The sequence below is a fragment of the Mercurialis annua genome, linkage group LG8 (assembly GCF_937616625.2).
Source record: "Mercurialis annua linkage group LG8, ddMerAnnu1.2, whole genome shotgun sequence".
Classification (NCBI taxonomy): domain Eukaryota; kingdom Viridiplantae; phylum Streptophyta; class Magnoliopsida; order Malpighiales; family Euphorbiaceae; genus Mercurialis; species Mercurialis annua.
Genome location: NC_065577.1, coordinates 30,532,256 through 30,556,288, shown reverse-complemented (window position 1 = coordinate 30,556,288; position 24,033 = coordinate 30,532,256). Strand labels below are relative to the sequence as shown.

The window sequence follows — 24,033 nt, the reverse complement described above, 5'->3', positions numbered from 1 at the left end:
TTATTTATTTGCATGCACCAAGCCTAAACCAAATGTCTGAATGAGATTAATTTTATTTGTCTCATCTTGAAAACCTATACAACCACTAATTATATTTTTATGGCAGTTTTAAGATTTCTAGGTGAATTTTTGGATTTGGAGTTATGTAACGTGGTTAAATTATTAAGCATGATAAATGGTGGATTTGGAAAGCGATAAACAATATAAACATTTCCATTTACAGTTTATATACATGGAAGGTGAAATCTCAAATGCTACCTTAGAGGGGGGTGAAAAAGGTATTTTTAAAAATCTAAAGGAGTTTAAGAGAAAAGAAAAAGACACAAGGAATTTAGAATGATTTGGATCACTACTCGATCCCACTCCACTACTCAATCAAAGATTGAGATTCTGATAATCCGCTAAATATGTGTTTTAAAGCTAAACACCAACTAATATAAAGAGATTTTCTAGAGCTAATCTCAAATTCACAAAGTGATTTTTCAAGGCTAATCACAAACCTACAAACATTAAATGATTAATCAGGAATTGATAATCAACAAAGAAATGAAAAGCAATCAATACAAATTAATGCACAATAAATGTTTAGATAAGAGAACTGAATGCTTGTAATAATCTTTGGTTGTTGATAAAGTGTATTACCAATAAATGTGGTAGACAAGGGGTATTTATAACCCTACCAACAAACTCAAGAGTCTTCTAGAAGAAAACTCAAGTTTGTGCTGAAAAGCACCCTGTCGCGCCTGTGATTCCCTTCGTCGCGCCAGTGATACTCAAACTTCAAGGATTCAGCCAATGGGTGCAAGCCAAGTGTCAACCTTTGGTAAGCGTGCGCAGAAAGAGCTGTTGGACCTCCAACGGTCATATTCATCGCGCTCGTGATGCTTGTGTAGCGCCCGAGATGAAAGTCAAAACCCGAAGGAGTTTTGGTCCAGCCATGAATCTCGCCCATGATAAATGTGGTAGCGCCAGAGATTTATATATCACGCCCACGATGCCAAAGAAATCTCGGACGTGATAAGCTACTAGAACTTGTCGAAAATTAGATTTTCGATTCTCGCTAGAAAGCTCCAATTCAACTCGGGATGGTTTCTGTATGTTCCTACACACTAATAAACATGATTAGGCTCTTTAAATTGATTGTCAAACTCAAACTTAGGATTCAAATGGGACTTGGTCCAACAGAAGGTTACATGTACTTTTAACCTTGAAGAACCGGAGTGTTTGGCACTCGACTAATATTTAGCTGTCTCTGCGCCCGGAATTTGAGTTCGTTCAGAACATGGAAGTTCTTCGTCTGGTCGTTACACGTCCATTGGTTCAAACCAGGGTCGATTCCGAGTTTAAATAAATTCGGAATCATGTCTGCAATTTATTGGTCTATATCGGGCTTGGACTTTAGGACCCATGTGATGTGGCAGCCCACAAACCTAATTTGGAATGCCGATGCTGACTTCTACGAGTCCATTACAATACATAATAATTTCCTACAACTAATTATAAAAACCACAGGCTCAAATGTTGGTCAAAATGTGCAAGCGTACTTATGCCAACTTGTAATATAGACTGCAAAGTCCAGATATCGTACCCACAGAGAAAACTCTAAAGACAACCAGTTAAGAAACTCGATTAGAATAGCCGAAAAGACAATTTATGTTTGTTGTGAAATTAAAAGACAGAATTTAACAATTGTAACTTAAAATAAACTAAAGCTGTAATTAAATTGGTGTTTAATAATAATGAGAAAAGCAAGGATTATTAATCTTTGTTATGCTGTTTATTTAATTTGGGTTATGGATTGTATTGTTCTGATATGGTTCGGACTAATCGGAAGCACCTAAAATTCTCTCTCGAGCAATTGCAGGCAAAAGCATAAAACTAATGAATAACAGGTTAATTACTCACTCTCGCACAATGATTAACCTAATTACTGATTAATTGAATGATTATGAAGTGAATCCTAAGAACATGCATTCGTTAATTCACTCTCGCGCAATTAACTCCTACGTTCCTAATTATATTGTTCTATTCCAATTTTACTCTCTCGAGCTAAAATTAAAACAAAAGGCAAAGACTAAGTGATCAATTCAGGCTAGGAATTAAGTACAATAATTAAGAACATATCAAGAACAAAAACCCATAATTCTGATTTAACTAAACATACATAATTTGATTGATAATCCCCAACGAAGGGTTTAGCTACACATAATAATAAAAATACTAAAAGCAATCATTAAAGAATTCATACTAAGATTAAATAAAATACTGAATATGAAATTGATAATAATCGTACCTTGTTCGAAAGTAAACTAATGATAATCGATAATAAAATAATGAAGAACTGATAAATTTGATAATCGAACGATAAGAAAACTCTAATATAGGGTTTATGTCTAATGAAAATTGAGCGAACCCTTGTTCAATGTTACAAACTAGTATTTATACGGCTCCCGCCTCTAGAATCTGATATTAGGTCGAAGTTGGTGAAAACCCAGAAGTATCCTCGTGTTTCACGGCTTTTAGAACTCATTCGGGGGTATTTTTGTCAGTTGAGTCGTGTATTTGAAGTAGGTGTGCGACCGGGTACAGGAGTGTGCGTTCGCACACTCCCTTCCTTGGCCAAAACTCCATTTTTCTTGATTTGCTATTGTAACCCTCCATTTTTGCTCGCACACCACTTCAGCATTGGGTGTGCGAGCGGGTCGATGTGCGTTCGGGTTGGGAGGTGTGCGAGCGCACACCTCTTGACTTGGCCAAATCTTCTTTTTTCTTGCATCTTTCCATTTGGCTACTGAGTTGGTCTAATTTAGCTCGCACACTGATTCTTCATTGAGTGTGCGAGCGGGTAGCTTCTAACTTAGCCCCAAAATGACGTACTCCACTTCCAATTCTTGCTCAATAACGCTCTTTCACCCCGGTACTTCTAGAAAACACCAAAAACGCTCCAAAAGTCGCCATATTTGCATTTTTCTCCTGAAACACTCAAAATGATAATAAGCCACTAATAAAGTCTGAAATGACGAAATTAATGCAAATAGTGACTCAGAATCGACCCACAAATAGGAGTATTTCTACTCCTATCATCAAACAGGGCCCAATTACGAGTTCAAACGAGCCCGGAAACACAAATACAATCTGGATCGAATTAAGATCTAGGAGGGGTCTGAAGCTGAAGAACCATCGCGCCACCTTGAGTGGTGACGACTCCACTTTGAGTGGCAGATGCACCACTTTATTGTTGCGACGGCTTTAGGATATGGTGGCGGTGGCGCCACCAAAAGCTGGTATGTGGTAGTTCGTCGATTTGGTCAAAAGCGTGCAGAAACAACCAAAAATCAGTCAGAAACACACAAAATATATTCTGGAAAATTCTATAATTGAGATATATTGACTAAATCTGGTATCAACATCCTAAAATATGTTTCTAGATCAAATCATGGCAAAAACCGTGAATATAGCAGTTCATGGTAAAAATATTGAAAACAAGCTACGCATGCATCCTAACTTTATGAATTTAACAATTTCAATGTATATGCAATAAAAAGTGATAAAGAATGATTTGGGTCCTCAAAAGTGCCATTATGAGTCATTGGCTCGTTTTTTGGCGATCCGGATGTAGAATCCAACTTTGAATTGATAAGCAGCAGTGCGTTCTTGAGTGAATCGTAGAAGCTCGTTTGATTGACTGGTGCGTGTGTGTGTGGTGGTGGTGGTGTATGGTTCAGCCAAGCTTAGTGGATTTTAGGGTTTTGTATTTTTTTCGTATTGTATTAATTCTCTGATCCGATCCCCAGATTAATTAGCTTAATTGTGTTTTAAATAGTGTTTAAATTAGGTCTAGGAATTATTAGGTACTCGTATTGAGTTAGGAGTGTACAAGTGAGTGTTTAGGTTAGCTTAAAGGTCTAATTTGGATAATTAGTTATTAAATTCGTATTAAATTAGATGTGCCATGAAAAAAGTGGCTAAAGAGCTATTTTGATTACTATAAGCATCAAAAAGAGTTTCTAGGGCCATAAGAATTTGGGTATGTTTAATTTAGTCCATCAAACATGCAAATTGACTCATAAACTTTTAGGGCATTGTAATTAGTCCAATTTTTTAAATTTTTACTGTGACCCAACGGATAATTACGCTTCAACCCCTCAAGTTCGTCACCGTGCACCGATATCAATTTTTCCCCTCAACTTGTAAACAATAGGCAATTAATACATAAATTAAATTTGTGACAAGTATACGAATTTAGTGATTATGGGCAGTTAGCCTTATTTTGCCAAATTAGCTTCCAAATAAATATGTTTAATTGCCAATTGCCAATTCGTGAACTGATTTGTCCACAAAATTAATTTATATTATATGTTAATTACTCATTGTTTATAAGTTGAGGGTGAATATTGCCACTTTTTAATTTATTTTGAAAAACTGATGGAAATATTCTATTTTTAAAAATGATTATAATTTTTATCTGAATAAAAAAGCAGAGAAAATACTTGAGATTATTTTCCAAATATCTGTTTTGGCCGGGTAAAGTATTTACACCATTTTGGCCCATCTTTTCCTCTTATCCTACATTACCTAATAAGCCACTATATTACCCACTATATAAAAAAGCCTTATCTTTTCCACTTATTTACCAAATTACCCACTATATAAATTCGTCTTATCTCATTTTAGGTTAAAATTTTACATAGCCACCTTTTTTCTCTCTCTCTTCTCTTTCTTCTTCTCTCTTCTTTTCTTCTTCTTTTTCACTTGATTTTCAGTTTATCTCCTCCGATTATTTTTTTGTTCGTCTTTCCGTTCGTCTTTCCGGTCGCGCTTGCGTTCGTCTACTTCCGATGGATTTCTCGTCGTTTCCGGTCGTTTTTCCGTTCGTCTTTTCCGTTTGCGCTAGTCCGTTCGTCTCTTCGGTTCGTGCTATGGATTTCTCGACTCGTTTTTAGATTTGTGTAATTTTTTAGGTTTTTTGTAATGATTTAAATATTTTGTAAATAAATTATTGTAAATTATAATTTTTTGTTTATAAAATTGTTCTATTTTCATATAATTATTTATTTTGTCTTCTCTTATTCATAGATTTGTTTATTGCTACTGATTTTGTAAAGAAAAAATTGATTTATGGTGCATTTATAGTAATTTTATAATATATTTACGTTTTAGTGTATTTTTGGTGTATTTATAGTGTATTTCTGCCGTTTTTAGTATATTTATGGTGCATTTACAGTGTTTATGGCGTATTTGCAGTGTTTTATGGTGTATTTGTTGTGTTTCATGGTGTAAACCACAAAAAACACTACAAAATGCCATAAATATGCTACTTATACACTATATATACACTACTTATACACTATATATACACTGCCTATACACTAATCTTACACTATATAAACACCATAAAAACACTATATATACACTACTGTTACACTATAAAAAATAAAAAACAATTCCAGAAAAAAATCTATAAAAAATAAATATTAACACTAATACACTATATATACATTAATGTTACACTATATAAAAAAATTGTCGGTCGATTCAGTCGGTTCAGTCGACCGAACTAAAAAAACCGAAAACCAAAATTGGAAACCGGAAAAAGGTATTTTTGAAATTAAAAAAACAAAAAGGTATTTTTCGTAAATAAAAAAGGTAAAAAAGAAAAATTAAAACTTGGCAGGTAAAAGTGTAAATAAGTTAACAAAACATGTATTTCAGGTAATTATCACAAAATTCTTCACCTCTTTGATATTTTTTATATTTTTACTCTAAAACTTATTTTTATTATAATAATACATATTTTTATTATTTTTTACTCTGAATAATCTTATTTTTACCACCTCTCTCTCTCTCCATCCATTTGTATTAATGTATTTACCTATCTATTTTTTATTCTTATTTTATTAATATATTCTTATTTTGAGTAAATTATTATCTGCTTAGTCATTTTGTTTAAAAATTGTATAATATAGTTTTTCACTTTTCTTTCGTTACCGTTTTTCCGTTAAATTTTGATGTTAGTTAATTAAGTTAAATAATTTAACTGGAAAAGAAATTAAAATAGAATTTGATTCTTCAACTTATGCTTACAACATGAATAAATGAACTTTATATCATTATGAAATTTAATAATTTGACAAGTTTTAATTTAATTTTTAATTTTAAATAATGTTTTAATTGTTTGAAAAATATACCTTTTTGTATTTTTAATTTTAAAAAGTAAATAAATTAAAAAAAATTGAATTAAACAAATTTAAATATAAGAAAAGTAAAACAAATGAAATTGGATTTATTAAACCATTCAATCTCATAAAATATAATTTTTATATTAAAAATAAGTTTATTAATTAATTAAACCCTTTTATTTTTATTTAAATTTTTTATTAATTGACTAACACCAAAATTAAACGGAAGGACTAACCGTTAAAAGAAATAAAAATGAAAGTCTGTATCGTTTGATTTTCTAACAATAAGGAGAACAAAAATACAGATTATGACATATGCTAGTGCCTGAAAATAATTTTCTTTATTATTTTTAAAATAGATTTAGATTCACTCGTACAATTATGGATGAGCAAAATGTTAGACCGACCGTTTTGATCAATCGAACCGATAATTTTTAGTCGGTTTGATTTAATTAAAATTCAAGTCAGTTTGATTTTAGTTTATAATTATGTTAATTATTCGGTTTGGTTTAAATTTTGAATTTTAGAAAATAAAAATTAATGTATTGGTTGAAAAGTCAAATGTTTATTTCTTATATAATTTTTCTTTATATAGTTGTTGGTTTTAACCGAACCGGCCGAAATTTTAATTTTTTTTTTTCCAGTTTTCGATTCGGTTTTAATTTTTTTTAAATCAGTTTGGTTTCTATTAAAATATACGTTCGGTCTATTTTAGTTTTCAACTGATTAGTATCTAGTTTGGCCGTTTTCAACTTAGGCATTCGACTAAATAAGATCCCTAAATTAACTTTTAGCCCGCTAAATCTCCTAAACTTCATTTAATAATCACCTATGTAAAATTTCTCAAAAAACAAAATCACCTATGTAAGAAGTTAATTAGGACATCCCGCCAACAACTTGGAGTGCCTAAAAATAATTTTCTTTATTATTTTTAAAATAGTTTTAGATTCACTCGTACATTTATGGATGAGCAAAATGTTAGACCGACTGTTTTAACCAATCAAAAATAACTTTTAGTCGGTTTGATTTTAGTTTTTTTTTAATTATTCGGTTTGGTTTAAATTTTGAATTTTAGAAAATAAAAATTAATTGTATTGGTTGAAAAATCAAATTTTTATTTTTTATATAATTTTTCTTTGTATAGTAGTCGGTTTTAACCGAACCGGCTGAAATTTTTAATTTTTTTTTCAGTTTTCGATTCGGTTTTAATTTTTTAAGTCAATTTGGTTTCTATTAAAATATACGTTCGTTCGATTTTAGTTTTCAACCGATCAATATGTAGTTTTCCCGGTTCCAACTTAGACATTCGACTAATCAAGACCACTGAACTAAATTTTGACCGTTAAATCTCCTAAACTTTATTTAATAATCGTAATAGGTGATTAATAGCCAATAATACTGTGAGAAGTTAATTAGTAAATTTCTGGCAAAATGACATAAAAATGATATATTGTAGAAGTAGGTGCTCTATCTAAATTCTATTTTAAAAATGCAATGGACATCATGAAAATGAAAGATATTAATTAATTTGGCATAACGAAGGCATCAATCATGAAGCACGCAGTTGAGCTACCGCATGCAGCAAAACTAACTATAAGTCATGGTCATGAATTCTAAGTCAAAAGGTCATATTATTTACAATTTCACTTAATTTTATTTTTTATTCTTTAAGCATGTTTAGATATGATATTTAAGTATGTTAGATTTAAGAAATAAATATAATATAGAAGAGTTAATAAGAGAAATAAATGGATGTTTAAGAGTATTATATGATAATCAAATAAATTTTGAAATACAAGATATAGTAAATAAAACAATATTTTTATGAGAAAAATTAGAGTAACATTAATACACTTAAAAAATAAATTTAAAAAATAAAAAAGAATAAATAAAAATACCTATAATCTATTAGAAGTTAAATGATGAAAATATGATAAATAAAAAAATACTCTAAATTGACTCCTTTTCTATTAGGTTAACTTTTTATATTAAATTGATCATTTTTAAAGAAATTTTTTGAATTTTTGTTTAATAAAGAAAAGGCAATTTTATGCTTTAGGACACAATTAAAATGAAAAAAATGCAAATTAGGGTAAAATTAACAAATTTTCAACGTCAGGCTAGGATTGAAAAGGGGACGAAAGGTCGGGATTTTTTTTAGGGCTTTTTATATAAAATACCGAAAATGGGCTGGACTTTACTTTTATACATCTCATCTCATTTTTTTTACTTTTTCCACCATCTTATTTTATAAACATAATCTAACATCTTATAATTATATCTTTTATACGATCTCTCCTCTTGTCTCTCAAATTAACAGTTATTTCCTCCATATTCTTCCATCCCCTACTCTTTATTCTTTTTTATGGTCGCCGCCCTTCATCAAGTTTCAGCGCCGCTCCACTGTCGCCTTCATCCTCGCTGCGCCGCCGCCGTTTTCCTGTTTCCATTTTTTTCAGATCTGAATCGGAGTTTTTGTCGGATGAAGAATAAATATCGGAAGTTTTTAACGACTTTAAAAGTTTTTAAAGGCATATGATCAGATTTCGAGGCAAAATGATTCATCGTTTTTCTTCTTCTTCTTTTTTACTTTCAGATCTATAATTTTTTTTGTTAACTGTTTTTAAATAACAGTAATTTTTTATTAAACATGTGTAAAGATTGTCTTTAAGGAATGTAATACTAATTTCATGTACATAAAATAAATTTATGATTTTATGGAATGAAAATCTGTTATTTCTATAGTTTTACTGTGTTTGGATGTTTTTCTGCATTTTTTATTCTGCAACACGATTTATTGATAATGGTTAGTTGATGAATTATTGTAATGTTTTAGTGTTGTTGATTTTATGTTGATATTTTATTGATTTTAACATTGACAAATAAAATAATGATATCCGTGAAAGAAACTAAAAAAGTAAAAATTTAAGTGAGACTAGATAATGATATGTTAGCATTGAGAAATAAGACAAATAAAGATGTTGAATTATTGTAATGTTACAGTATTGATATTGTGTTCATATTAACAAGTTATCAACATAATATCAACATGATATCAACAATTAATGTTAATTTAGTCAGATGTTTGTAAAATGAGAATATTGATTGATTTAAGTCAAAAACAATGAACATATTATCAAAAACATGTCAACAGCTCATTAATACAACAATTTAAGACTAACTTTATTTTTCTTTCAATGATTGAAAAATCAACATGTTATCAACAGTATATCAACAACATGTCAACATAAAATTGAAAATCAAAAAAAGTTGAAATAATTATCAACATAATGTCAACAATAAATCAACAACGAATCAGCATAAAGAATAAAATAAAATATTTTTTTTTGAAAAACTGTGACAATCAATAAAATATCAACAAGAAATCAACAACATGTCAACATGATAATTCTAACATATCATTATCCACTCTCAGATAAATTTTATTTTATTTAGTTTATTTCACGGACAAAGTTATCTAATTTGCCAATGTTTTTTAAAATGAAATCTTCCAAATTTAAAATCAAGGTAATACCAACTGATTATCAACACAAAATCAACATAAAATCAACAACACTGTAACATTATAATAATTCAGCAATCAACCATCATCAACAAATCGAGCTGCAGAATAAAAAAACACAGAAATATAACCAAACACAAAAAAATGCAGAAATAACAAAAAATTATTCCATATAACTATAAATTTATTTTACATAACATGAAATTAGCATTATATTCTTTAAATATAATCTTTATACATGTTTAATGGTGACAAAACAGTAAAAAATATTGTAGATCTGAAAATCAAAAAGAAAAATAAACTGCAGATCTGAAATCAACTAGATGACGACAACGAGCAGAGAAGATGATAGCGTTGGCGGAGATGACGACGGAGACGATGATAAGAACGACGAGCCGTTGATCGTGAAATTGAGCGCTTGTGAATGAGGAGAGAGAACAGGAGCTGAGAGAAAGAGGACAGAGAAAATAATGAAATTGTGATTTTTTATCTTATTAGGTAGCTTTTATAGGAACCGTATAAAAGTAATTATTTATAGCGTGTACAATAGTTTTAATATGTCAAAATAAACACTGTATAAAAGTAATATATTAAGAAATGTAGGTTGTTTGTGTAAAAAGCCCTTTTTTTAAGTCATTAAGCCTTTTTATAAATTTCCCTAACTAATAAGACTACAAAAAGAACACTGTAAACTTCAAATCCAAAGTTTTTGTGAACTCCAAAAAAGAGCATAAAGGAAGTAACAATTTGCCAGAATTCTTCCCAGCAAATATTACAGTGTCCATGCAGCTTCATGCTCGCAGTAGAACTGCACTTAGATTACAGGGACTGTCACATGAAGCTTCATATTACTTTTTCCTTTTTAAAAATATCTTTAGCTAAAACAATTCCAAATTCAAAAGAAAATAGATTAAAAAGAATAGTTTTCTGAAACTCAATGCAAAACACTCCCCAGTAGTGCATAAATAAAAATTTAACATTGCATTTTTCAGATGGTGCTACTGTATGATCTATCAAATCAACATCATAAACCAATTGTAAGAACTGATAAGAATACATAGAGAACACCTAAAATTCAAAAAAAAATTGTGAACTCCGAAAAAGAGCTAAAAAGAAGTAAACATGTGCCATAATTCTTCACTGTACATATAACAATGTCTATGCAGCTCCGTGCTTGCAGTAGAACTGAACTTAGAAATTACAGGTACTGTGCCACTCTTTCGATGACCAGCAAACTTTATTTTCTCCTGTACAAGACGATCGGAATTCATTGATTTTCTTTCAAACCCTGCCATGCATCTGAATGTACCACAAGAGAAAATATATAATGAACTAGTCAGTCTGGCCTGTCAATGCCGCATCCTCATCTTCATCATCCAATTCTTGTTCCACTCCTTTCACCTGCATTTGCATACGATTTCATAAGATAATAGACATAAAGAGAAGCTAACCAGTTGAATCCCACTGCCTATCTGGACTATTGACCAACCAGGGGACAGGGTCTATGTTGCACCGAAACTTGTCGGAATCTTATATTTTAACATTTCATTTCTGTTTCCGAAAATACTTATGAAACACCATGACTTTGAATTTATAACTTGTTCTTATAAAAATATTATTTTGTCATTCTCTGTTTGAATATTCTCCATATCAGCGTTTTCGGTTCCAAGCAACATAGACTGGGGCCAAAAGAACTGTTTCTCAAGAAAGCAATAAGATGCGTAAATGGAAAAACATAAACCAGGCACTAGTACTGACAACGGAGTCAAGATTGCACCTAGAAAGAAACTTTGCAATTTGCAATCACAAAAGTTATGGTATATTTCAGCAGTCGAATGTGGAGATTTCAACTGCCTATTCAAACTAATATGTAGAATCATCATTGGAATGCAAACTAAAATTAATGTCATGCAAGGATTATTACTGTTTGGCTCTAAATGAAGCTAATTCAAGTATTAGAAATCAGAAACTGTCAATGTATTCAATTGTGTGTTTTTACATGCCATTATTTATTGTAATCTAATTTCAAACTTTTATTAGCTTAGATTATGAGAGATTGATATAATCTTTCATTTTCATTTAACCAGCTACATTTACGCTACATTTTTAGAGTATACCTTCCATCTATCCTTGCTCTTACATGCCTTGCATAGTGTTCAAGCACAAATAAAGATTTCATATATGGGAATTCAAATAACTACGACAAATTTGACCACAAAAGATCTAGCCATGATCAGGTTTAGATCTCTAGTCCAAGGATAAATGTTTTCTTGTTATTAACAACACTCATGATCATATGCTTCCATCATCATAGCAATTCTGAAAGCTACTTGAGCGATATACCTCAGCATTGTCCCACTATAAATTTTATTCGACTCCCATTTCCCAAAAGATGCTCATGATAGGTTCTTCATTGTAGTTTATATTATACACATGTTCATTGAATAGGGGAAAGTACACAAAACATATGTTGCTAAAATCATCTAGCCAGCTGGAGTTGGCTAAAATGTCTATCGATTATAAGTCTCCCCTCTTTTTCAATGGCCTAAAAAGAACAACAGCTTCCCTTTCCCAGCACTTTAAATTAAAAACAATTAGCAAGCATTTTTATGAATACTAAAAACAGGATGTACAGCATAGAAATAGCAGAAAGACATGAATGGCATGAACTGCCTCTGCCTGCCCTCATAAGATGGGTTCGTTACATGTGTTTGAATGTGAAAAACTACATGTCATGCCATAATCATAACATACACATTTTCCAACTATATTGTGAATCATACCTCTGATACATAATGCATTAGCATATTTTCAATTCCAGATTTCAGAGTAACTGATGAGCTTGGACAGCCACTACATGCTCCTTGCATTTTCAATTTGACTACTCCAGTTTCTCTAGTAAAAAAAAGACAATGAACAATTCTCAGTAAATAGTATATGATAAAACAGGCTATATATAAATTTGTTTTAAGAAAATGAAAAAGAACATACGGATCAAACCCCCTGTACTCGATATCACCGCCATCATCTTGCACTGCTGGTCGAATACGAGTGTCCAGCAGTTCCTTGATCATTGCAACTGTTTCTGAATCATCCTGCATTATAATCATAAGACTTTTACAAAACATAATAATATACATTTGCGTATTCAATTTCAAACATATTCAAGAAAAGACAACCAATCCTCCAAAAGTGCCACATTAAGATATCACTGTATCTTCTGGTTAGCTCTTTAATTATGTATTTAATAACATTCAAGCAAGAGTAACAAGCAATAATAAGAAGAAGAAAATAGTCATATCGCAAGGGGGCCAAAAGAATGCATCCCGTTCGATACTTAAACGATAGAAAAGCTTAAAACTATAGAATTTCTTTTATTATCACTTATGACTGCGAAAGAAAAGCTTTCTAATGTGGTTAAACACACGCTAATAACTAAGTTTAAGATATTTCACATAATAAACATTAATGAACATTAGATGATATAGACTTATTTGAGTATTCCATCTAAGATTAAGCTTCAACCAAGCTTAAAATCAGAAAACTAACAATATACCTCATGAATAGCTGTGTCTTTTGATGCTGCAGTTTCTGCATCTAGAAATAATGGCTGACCAGAAGAATAGAAGTCCATGATTGCTGCAAATATTTCAGGCTTTAGCAAATCCCAGGACATCTCATCTGACTTTGTCACAGTTACAAAATCAGATCCAAAGAAAACCCGAGTAATTCCTGTAGAAAACGAAGAAGTGGTTAAGCATTCTCATCTGGAAAAAATTTTAGGATATGCAACTACACCAATTGCTAAGTTTATACTATTTAGGTGCTAAAAGGTTAAAAGAACTCTTAAAAGCTTCATGTCCGCATTAAAGATTTATCCGATTTAAATTATAATGGGAATTAGGGCTCAAAATTATGTGCATAAATATTAAATCAGATTAAAGATATGCAAACAAATTAAAAGTACAAGCTCTATTCCAGTAACAGCCAAAAACACCAAATACTTTCTAGGATTAACCACAGTATCACACACTTCAAAGAACCATACCAGGTAAAAATTCTTTATTTGAATAGATAAATAGTAACCCCAGTGCTAACTTGGGTTGCATTCATAAGCAGAGAGCATTTTATAATCCTGTTAAGTTTCTAAGTAGTATGGATTTCAAGAATTTTAAAACAAGTTTATTGTAACTAGAAATTTATAACTCCTAACAAACCAATATCATTAAAAATAATATAGTAAACATACAAAACTTAGGAAAAATACTGAAAAGTCTTTTCCTTATCAGAAATAGTCTATAGAAAAATTGAAACTGAAATTGCATCTTTTGATTCTTACTATGCATAGACTTCTCAAATACAACATTTTTTTTGAATGGAGACTTCTCAATATACATTTGTGTGAAAAAATTGTGCATATAGATTATCTGATAAGCAACATACTTTGTGTCTATAGCAGGTGTGAACTCATATAAACAACACCAAGGACAAATTTCATGGCACTCCGAGTGTGGAAACGTAGGATTGAGAATGCAAATAGTAGGGATCACATGCAAAAAGCCATGCATACTTTTGTCGCAAGAAATCAAATCACTGTCTTAAACTTCAAAAGAATTACCAGGCTGCATACTTGTAGGGAAATCAATCTCTATCCAATTGAATGAAAAAGATACAAGTTTAAATGTCAAACAGCAGATCTTATTTGAAATAAAAGCTGATAAGGATGTAGAGAAGACACGTGGTTGCAGCAGTCTATAATGACCTAAACAAATTATGGTGAAAGAGCTAAACGGCAACTTATTGTCTATAAAAGAATTAGTATGTAAAAAGATATCCTCTTATATTGCACCTTTACCTTTACATTACTAAATACTTACCATGATTTTTGAAAGAAGAAAAAAGGTAATGCGATATGCAATGTTTGCAACCAAATACCAAAAAGATGATTCTTCAAGACCACAAAATATGTCTAGGATGGGACTTTATTGCTGAAGCAAGTATCAGCAAATGCCTACTGCAAATTTAACACTCCTTCAGAGAAGCCCCGACTTTGAACTTAACAAGCTAAACAAGCCTCACATACCTTTTGACATTCTCTTATCTGACCTATTTAGCCTATTTTGTAATCCCATCTGTCCAAAGGTACAATCTTCTTAAGTTACCAATCTCCTATATGCATAACCAGATCTAGTTCCCTCGGTCTCTTTGTCCAAAACATAAAAATATAATTTTTTTATCATGTTTCCAAATCTATTGTATGCTGAGAATCTCTTCAGAAGATTTTAATTTGTACAAGTATGACAATCAAATGATAAAACTAAATGTCTTTGATAATTTAGAAAAGAGGAGCATACCCTCCTTTTGGATTACTAGGTTGCCAAGCATCTAGACAAAAGTTTAACAACATCTCAGTATTCTATTTCGTTTTACATTGTATCGGCGACCATTTTTTTGCATGAATTCTTTCACTACAAGACTGGAAAATTGCTTAAAGATCTCAAACAGAGAGATCACAATAATGAAAGAGATAGAGGAAACGGAAGAGACTAGATGTAACTTTATTACCCTACACCCTCTTTTCTTATTGTTCTTTTCATATGGATCACAAAATGAACACTGAGAAAAGAAAGTTCCCAACCTCAAGTTTGGTATCATGTTTCACTCTTATACATTATTCGCAAACACGCCTTAAAATATTTCTCTATAAATTTCTAGTTATATGAAAGTAAAAGTTTAGGTGTGTCCAAGAAATACTTTGTAAAACTTTCAATGTATCCCTTATTTCCTTTCTTAGGCATAACTAAAAAAACTGAAAAGTAAAATAAAATAAAATAAATAAATTGGTATCTTCAGTCTCTCCAAACATTTAACCCATCCCTCACATATCTATTGAGCCTAACCCTATCAGTTATTGATACAAGCTGAAAGAGAAAAGAACAAACTGAAGTTTCTAAGAAGCCTCAAACCCTATTAATAATAGTTCACTTTTTAATCACAATATAGATTCACTTTATGAATCTCTATCATAAGTAAAACATAACAGAACTGTGATTATACTAGTTAGTTAAGTTTCAAAATAGACAAGAACGACTAGATTCGGTGAAGGGGTTAAAATTTAACAAGTGAGGAGTATAAAAATTGACTGTGAGTGCATATATTCCTTGGTAAAATATGTACAAAAGAAGCATCTTTATTGAAAAAATAAAGAGTGATAAAAAATGTGAGCTTACCATCAATTCCATAGAGAGATTTAGCCAATGGAGAATTGAGGGAAGCACGAGCATTAGGGAAATCAGCACTTCCCACTTCCATAACTGGCTTTCCAGGATAGAACATAAGTGAGGACGGATTGGGAGTCGATTGAGTCTGTATAAACATTGTTCTCCTCTGCCCTATCCAAATTCACCCATAATATCAAATGTCACTTGCATGCCCACTAAACGAGAAAAACACAGTTGCAACAAATAAAAGTAGCAGCATAGCTCTAATTGACTGCCGAATTTAAACCAATTTCAAACCATTCACTTAAGGCCTAGATAGCACAGACACTTCATTTAATGAACATGTCCTGTTTAAGAAATGTTCGGACACTTGACGTTTCAGACACAAAATTTCATTTTTTACATAGGAAACCTTAAAATAACACCATTTCGCCGTGTCCGTATCTAAATCCAAGTGTCCGGTTTCTCAATTTCCGTGTCCGTGCCACCTAGTGTAAGGCTCTTAGCTTCAACTGGATTCTTGTAAAATCATGTCATTCACAAAATGATTTCATTTCTTAAAAAATAAATCCATTCCTTCCCTAAAATGAGAAATCTCCGAGTAAAATTCAATGGAATTGAACAACCCTTGCATTTTTCGACTTTCCGGAAGAAGAAAAAAAAGTACTAATGTAATTATAAATTTGACATCAATCTATCTTAACACAAAAGTTCCATTACAAAATAAAATCACAAACCTTTTAACAGAACTAAACTAAAACATCAACAATCACCAAATTTCTAATTTTTCAACTAAATTAAATACAAAAAATCACCAACCTGCTAAATGGGTCCATGATGTTGGAAGCAAAGAAGACCTTGTTGACATGAAACTATACACAAAGCCATTGATATTGCTATAATGATCCGACGACAGCGTTCTGTACGAAGAAGATGAGTGATGTATAGCTCGGCGAGATGTTAAACGGCAAGTCGTATTGACAATTCGCGATATTACACCTCTCATCGTTTCTCTGCCAATTTCTTTTGCCACCCACTGTTGTTAAGAGAAGAAAGGAAATTTGGGTTTTGATGACGGAAGGGTGTTTTCGTAATTAAATAGAGGAAATAAGGGTAAACATTTAACGAACAACCGCAAAATAAAATAATAAAACTTGCTCCTTCTTCTTCCTCCCTGTCAAATACCATCAGTGGCTTCATGCGTCGGGCTGCTTGCAAATTTGCATGGTCAGTGGTTATTAAATTTTCCATTTTTGTTGAATTAATTAACTTGTCTAATTATTATTATTTTTTTTGAGAAAAACTTGCCTAATTATTAAGTGTTTTATTTAATTTTGTTGATTCGTGTTCTAGACATATGAATTTTACTCGGGATCTAAACAAAAAATTCAGCAGCTATTGTTTTAGTGTTTTGAGTTTTATCCGTATAAGAAGCTACTCAACCCAGAGAGTAGTAGGTCATCCAACAACCAAGAATTTCAGCTCCAATGATTTCGTTCAAAGAGATTTTAGCCGTCATTGCCGTCCCCTTAGACCTCAAATTTATGATGGTAGCTCTTTAATTCTTCAGTCAAGCTGTTTACAGCCTTGGTTCAAAAAATGGCAAGAACAACGGAAGAATAAACTGACAGCCAGCACTTTTGCTGGGGCTATTGGTTTTTGGCGTGGTCGAAGAGTCAAGCTTTGGTTAGAGAAACTCGGTGCAGTAGAATCGTTCTCGGACAACATAGCTACCTGTTGGAGCAACATGAAAGAAAAGGAAGCACTTGAAAAATATGAGCTTCTTACAGGACATTCTGTTTCTTTTCCTGAATTTCAGGTTTATGGTTTGAAGAATTCGGATGATGACTGGCTAGCAGCTTCACCAGATGGGGTAATTGACTCCCGAGGAGTGCTTGAAATTAAATGTCCGTACTTTAAAGGAGATAAGAGAAGATTTTCGCCGTGTAAGCGGATTCCTCTATATTACATTCCGCAGGCTCAGGGTTTAATGGAAATACTCAACTTGGATTGGATGGATTTCTATGTTTGGACTCCTGCGGGGAGCAGTCTTTTTAGGATCAATCGAGATGTAGAATACTGGAACATTCTGAAATTGGCGCTGTCTGATTTCTGGTGGAAGAATGTTCAACCAGCAAGGGAGATATACAGCAAAGCTGTGATTAAAGATCCCCAAAGAGAATTAAAATTATTTAAGCCATCTCGTAGGCATGAATTGTATGGCGATATAGTTTATAAGAGCAAACACATTGTTGATAGTTCCAAGCTATTGTGGCGTGAAAAGCATTGGCAATTGTACAACTGATGTCGCTCGATACAGGATTTAGGTAAATGAAATTCGCGTTTTAAGTGTAGAAGTGGCTTTGATTAAGTAAATTTGGAGATTGTGTGCTACTGCCATTAAATTTGAGTCAGCAGACAAATATCTCACACTTGGAGCCTATCGAGTATCCCTCTATTCCTTGCTAGAGAAATGATGGATTTGAAAAACAAAAAAAATTCCTGCAGTAGGGATAGTACATTATGAACTTGTTAAGAGTTACTATCACATTTTCCTGTTTGGTGTAGGCATAGGCCCTTTCCCATATCACATTACGTGTTCTAACGTTGTTTCGGTAGGAGAACTTTATCATTAGCTTCCATTATCCGTTCTGGGAGTTGATCGGTTATGACCAACTTGGAGTAAAGAGATGCAGAAGCCACTTCTGTCATTCCTTTGCATGTTTTATTTGGCTGTTGTCTTTGAGTGCGTTGCTCCATAGAGTTTGCGTAGGTTGGACAGTGCCTCCATCTTGCTCGATGGAGGTTTAGATCTTGTGATTAGAGTGATAGCTACGGTTGGAGAATGAGGTAATTGTAAATTAGGTGTGGTAGGTGGTTATTTGGCTTCTGTTTTATTTTATTTTTTTAATTCTTTCAACAATTGAATAAAAATAATATCTGCTTCATTTATTTGCATCACCAACATATATGTACATTTTCTGTTATTAAAATTACTGAAGCCTGAATTTCCAACATTCTTTTCTTATTTATAACTTTGCCGATGATAGGATGGAAGAGGAAATGCTGTTATGTTATCTCTTAAATAATAATTCAAGTAGCTGAAACGATAAGATGCTTCATTTTGCGGGCAACACTTTTCTTTTGATTCAGGAGTATAATCGCTAAACGGCTAGTGTTCTTATTGCTTTTTAGGAAGACAAAAAGCCTGATATGAAGAAGTAAATTTTATGGAAACTAAATGTGATGAACATGAATTTTAAAAGTTATGATGGTTATTATGTGAAAAAAGAGAGAATTTTGATGGCTGCTACATTAGAATGATCTATTTTTGTGGATATCAGATCGGTTTGATTTATGTTTTGCTTATAGTGCAGTAGACTTGATAATTTTGCAGGAGTTAGAGATCTCTATAGCTGCCAAAATGAGGGATCTCTGGAAGGATATAGCTGGAAATTATCAGATCCTATTGATGATCAAGCTCTTGCTGGTTGGGAGTTTATTAAGGATAACTTTGCTGTGAATGATAATGCTGATGACCTGATTAAGTGGAAAGCTCACAGGAGTGGTGATTTCTCCATAAGCAGCCTGTGGAAGAATTTGCAAACTGTCAGAACAATAGTTCCCTGATACTCCGTGGTCTGGTTGTCAGGTACCACTCCTAGGCATTCTTTTATTGTGTGGTTGACTATGCTAAACGGACTGAATACTAGAGATAAGCTGTTCAGATGGGGAGTGATTCCTTCTGATAGATGTAGCTTCTGTAATGGCCATACTGAATGTATAGAGAATTTTTTTTTCAATTGCTGTATTATTAAAGAGGATTTGGATTTTGGTTCTTAATGAGATTGGAATGAAGAATTCTGATCTGAGATGGGGAAGAGAGGTGAGTAGATTTTGCACGATAGCTTCTGGTAAGTCCTGGAGAGCAAAAAACAGGAGGTTGTTCTTTGGGGCTTCAGTGTATCAGATCTGGGTTGCTAGGAATGGGAGCATTTTCAGCAACAAGCAAGTGAATGTCGAGCAAATCTTCTTGAAGATTAAGCAATCAGCCTGGATTAGTAGTAGAACTTGTAATTAGTTTTTTGCTGCTGGTTCTTGTTGTAGTCCTATTCTTGGATAGCCGGTTTTGGCTTAGAAATAAAATTGCTCTTTTTTGGTGATTGACCAAAGTTTTCTTTTACAGGAGTTCAACTTGCTGAGGCCAAAGTTGGACTTAACAAACCAGAATTGGTTCCTAAGGATTTTACTAATGTAATAGATGTAGCTGGGCTCCTTTCTGATGGCCAGGTAACAGTCACTTGACTCATTTTTTATGCTTTGTTTGGGGATTGCCTTGCATTTCAATTGGAATTGGTTGGATTTTGATTAGAACTACTAGATGTGAGGTTGAGTCGATTATATTGTTGTTAGCTGCAAAATTCGTTTTTGAATTTGTTTCAGTGAGTTTCTGTTTCAGCTCTGATAGAAGTGCTTGATTTTCCTGATTCAGAATCTGTGCTTGATTTGAGGTGCTCTCTTCAATGGATTTTTTCATAATGTGTTCTCATGATGTTTTGCAAAATCTGTTATGTAGGGCAATGAGACTGGAACAAAATGCTGCTCAAGCTCTGTTGGAGGTGTAAAAGGGTCCGCAATATGAGATTGAGAGGCAAATGAAGGTGGTCAATCTTCCAACTCTGATCAATTAATGAATCATGAAGAAGGTGCTGAAAATGTAAGCTTTATATAGCACTAGCCTAGTTGTCTTAAGGACTATGATTTTCTTATTAATAGATGAATGAATTAATATCATTTAACAACCGCATGTTAGTTCATACGCTGTTCAAAAAAACAATTGAATATCTTGCTTTATGCGATTTTGATTTTGATTTTTGATTTTTGATTTTTGATTTTTGTCTTTGCGTACACAATTTGGTGTTTTACATTTTAATCAAGAAGTTACAGATCAACAGATCACAGCGAGCCATGCAATCAAGGATCTAATGGCAAGAGGCTCTATCAGGATGATATCTGCTCATGCTAGTCAGCTGATATACACGAGAGCCGCCTATACATAGAATGAAACTAATATCAGCATTTTGTTACCATTCATAGGATCTTTGCTACAGTATGTCAACTGCATTTTGTTTTTTTATTTTAGAGCAAATTATTACGAGGTTTCTAATTTATGTTATAATTCACACTTTCGTCTCCCATGTTTAAAAATCAAACGATATGACACCTTACTTATGTTTCTGTCAATGATTTATGTAAATACCCCGTAGTCAAGTGACGTAAAAAACTTAACATAAGACGTAGGTTTCGTTAAATTTCCGACATAACTGTCATATTTTATGTGGTAGGGCTTTGGATGGTATGATTGATACATGTTTTATATGTATATTTTATGGATAATTAGGGTTTAAGTTTCGATGCAAGAGCAACCCTAATCATTTTGATCTAGAAATAGGAGTCTTAAGGATTTTAAAAGGAGTAAGATAATCGTCCTAGAGATAGACGATCGTTTGTTTAAGAAAAGACAAAATAGTCTTTGGATGAGCCGAGAGACGATTGTCTAGCAGTATAGACGATCGTCAAAAATGTAGAAGATCATCTATCGCTAACGGTCTTGTCACGACCCAATTTCATGAATCGTGACCGGCGCTAGGGTATGGGTATGGTTGTACCAAAACCCGTTGCAAGACTTGCGGAAATCAAATAAACATTTAAACCTGTAGAAAACTGCTCGGGGGCAACCGAGACTCCAACCTAAGTCTAGCAATTTATAATACAGTTCTAATATAAATAACTTAAGTAGCTGAAATATTCCACAGCATGCCTTAAATATAACAATAAAATATTCCAGTGTAAATATGCCAATAATAAATAATCGGTCTAATCGACAATTCCAATGCAATAACAAATGTAATATATAAACTAGTTCCACTGCGGTCTAAGAGTTTGAAAACAGAAACTAGTTTAATAACATAAAAACCTCCGAGGAATCAAAAGAATCGGAGTGGACCAACTTTCAAATCATAAACCTGGAAAATTTGGGAAAACAACGGGGTCGGATATACTGAGATGAGTTCGCAATACTATTTACATTTATTAAGTTTAAAACCCTTAAATCAAAATATTTTTATACTAATATAATATGATTATGGAAAAACTTTATTGAAATGATCCCAGCGTAAGTATGACATAGCATACCGATAAACCCAGAGTGGACGGGAACAAATCCTCGTCATATAAATATACCAGCGTAAGCAAGACTTTGGTCTGCCGTTTCCCAGAGTACTCACCGATGCACACAGTCTCGATACAAGCCTATCGAGTAGCTCGTTTCAATCCAGATCCATAATCCGTAAAAACAGTTCACAAACATTTATAATATTAAAATATGATGCGGTACTTAATAAAGCGGTAAATAGCACTACAAACTCACTGCTTGCTTATCCACGTGATCTTGGCAAACAGCTAACCCTGCTAGACTCCGAAGCACGAACAGTCGACGGGTCTAAAATAATAAATAGGTTAAAATCCGTTGACCCCTAACTCTAAGATCACTAGACACCACGTAGGACTAGCACAATTAAATAACCAGATAAATCACATAAGAACACAATTCTCAAATAAATTATAATGCCGTAATTAATTCAAGACTATTGAGTTCGTACTTAAATCCAATCCGAAAATATTATTAAAATAATATTTAATTGATAAATAAAATCAATTCCTCAAATAGTGGGTTAGCCGAGTTTTTTCAAAACTACCAAGTTAAACCCACATGTCAGTGACCCAAGTCCAAACCGACCCAACTGATATTCCAGAGTTTATAAACCAAAGTTTATAATTAATATTAAATAAGATATTAATTAATATCAAAATAGAACTCAATAGCTTGAAACTCAAGTAATTAAATATTATCGGCAATTATCTCAATTAATTAAATAACAAATAAAGCTAAAATATAAATTTAATTCCAAAGGCATTCTAAGCCCAAAATATTAATTTAACAATTAAATAATAATTAATAATAATTATTAATTTAATTTTTTAATATCCATATATTATTTTTATGCCTTAGAAATAATATAATTAATTTGACAAACTTGTAAATTAATAAAATCCCAAATACTTATTTAATATAGTCAATATATAATATTTCGTATAAACTATAATAAAATTAATATTTAATTAAACTTAAAATATTAATGCCCGAAGTAATTTCAAATTATAAAATAATATTATTTAAACCGCTAAATAAATAAGTTGAAATCACTTTCGTAATTTAAAATCAAACAAACAAGTATCACTAGCTAGTAATTAACTTTAGGGACTTATTTATTTTAATCACAATCTTTCAATGACTGAAATATACTTTTAGCCAAATCAACACTTAAATAGGCCAATCAACCCACTACACCTCATCATCTTCTCAATTACACATCTATATCAAACCAAACTCAACATTACAGTACACAAAATTCGTAACTCAAGCTTCCCGCCAATTTCATTAATTTCTTAAGCAACAATACAATTTAAGATTAACCCCTCAAGCAAGACACCTAAATCAAGTTAACAAATACAACAAAAACCGACTACCAAGGAAATCATATGCAGAAATTCTTAAGCCGAAAGCAAAACGAAGGAGTCGACACAAAACCAACGAAGAACACACCAATCCCAAATCCAAATTGCAAGTCGAGAAGTTTTGAAAATCAAAAGCTAATCCGAGTAATTATAGTCTTTAAAACCCAAAAACCCGAAAGCCATACGAAAAAAAATAATGGCAGTAACTAACAATATGTTACAGTTATATTCAATGAAATTCGATAAGACGGCGTCGATTGGTACGGGTTCGTTTACGTACCGTTTGACGAACGAAAGGTGTAGAAACGTAGATGCGTGAGTCTACTTTCACGGGAAACAAACGGAATTGATTTCGACCTCCAAACGGCTGCCAAACGAATCAAATTTCAGAAGGGTCGAATTAAACTTAAAACAGAAATTTCCAGAAAACGGTAAAACGGCGGCGATTGGTACGGGTTCGTTTACGTACCGTTTGACGAAACAAAAATTGGGATTTGTAGATACGCGAGTCTTCTATCTCTGGAAGGAAACG

At 32.4% G+C, this 24,033-nt stretch overlaps 2 protein-coding genes across 15 annotated transcripts; one reads left to right on the top strand and one right to left on the bottom strand.

Moving 5' to 3' along the window:
- Positions 1 to 10,636: 10,636 nt before the first annotated feature.
- Positions 10,637 to 17,011, bottom strand: LOC126661237 (nifU-like protein 4, mitochondrial). Its single transcript, XM_050355067.2, has 6 exons — positions 16,743 to 17,011; positions 15,933 to 16,094; positions 13,259 to 13,434; positions 12,694 to 12,797; positions 12,486 to 12,597; positions 10,637 to 11,103 (listed from the first exon to the last, which is right to left on the bottom strand). Exons 1-6 carry the CDS (start codon positions 16,927 to 16,929, stop codon positions 11,035 to 11,037), a joined length of 810 nt encoding a protein of 269 aa, XP_050211024.1. The 5' UTR covers positions 16,930 to 17,011; the 3' UTR covers positions 10,637 to 11,034.
- A 52-nt stretch (positions 17,012 to 17,063) lies between these two features.
- On the top strand, positions 17,064 to 21,167 carry LOC126661236 (uncharacterized). 14 transcript variants are annotated; one of them, XR_008789683.1, is made up of 5 exons: positions 17,069 to 17,150; positions 17,277 to 18,773; positions 19,304 to 19,575; positions 20,110 to 20,213; positions 20,500 to 20,801. XR_008789683.1 is itself a non-coding variant. In XM_050355066.2 (2 exons), the coding sequence occupies exon 1, from the start codon at positions 17,281 to 17,283 to the stop codon at positions 18,226 to 18,228; it is 948 nt and encodes a 315-aa protein (XP_050211023.1). In that variant the 5' UTR covers positions 17,176 to 17,280; the 3' UTR covers positions 18,229 to 18,250; positions 20,500 to 20,801. The 14 variants fall into 14 exon arrangements, 1 of the variants encoding a protein (XP_050211023.1); XR_008789685.1 differs by lacking the exon at positions 17,069 to 17,150 and adding an exon at positions 20,879 to 21,167 and having other exon boundaries at positions 17,177 to 18,773; positions 20,500 to 20,640; XR_008789680.1 differs by lacking the exon at positions 17,069 to 17,150 and adding an exon at positions 20,871 to 21,167 and having other exon boundaries at positions 17,177 to 18,773; positions 20,500 to 20,640.
- Positions 21,168 to 24,033: the final 2,866 nt, after the last annotated feature.

Bases quoted from the DNA above. Each gene is read 5' to 3' on its own strand.
- LOC126661236 (XM_050355066.2), top strand. From the start codon at position 17,281: ATGAATTTTACTCGGGATCTAAACAAAAAATTCAGCAGCTATTGTTTT.
- LOC126661237 (XM_050355067.2), bottom strand. From the start codon at position 16,929: ATGAGAGGTGTAATATCGCGAATTGTCAATACGACTTGCCGTTTAACA. The intron at 16,095-16,742 runs GTTGGTGATTTT...GAATTTGGATAG, and splicing joins ATCATGGACCCATTTAGCAG to GGCAGAGGAGAACAATGTTT. The intron at 12,598-12,693 runs GTATGTTCTTTT...TTTTTTTACTAG, and splicing joins GAGTACAGGGGGTTTGATCC to AGAAACTGGAGTAGTCAAAT.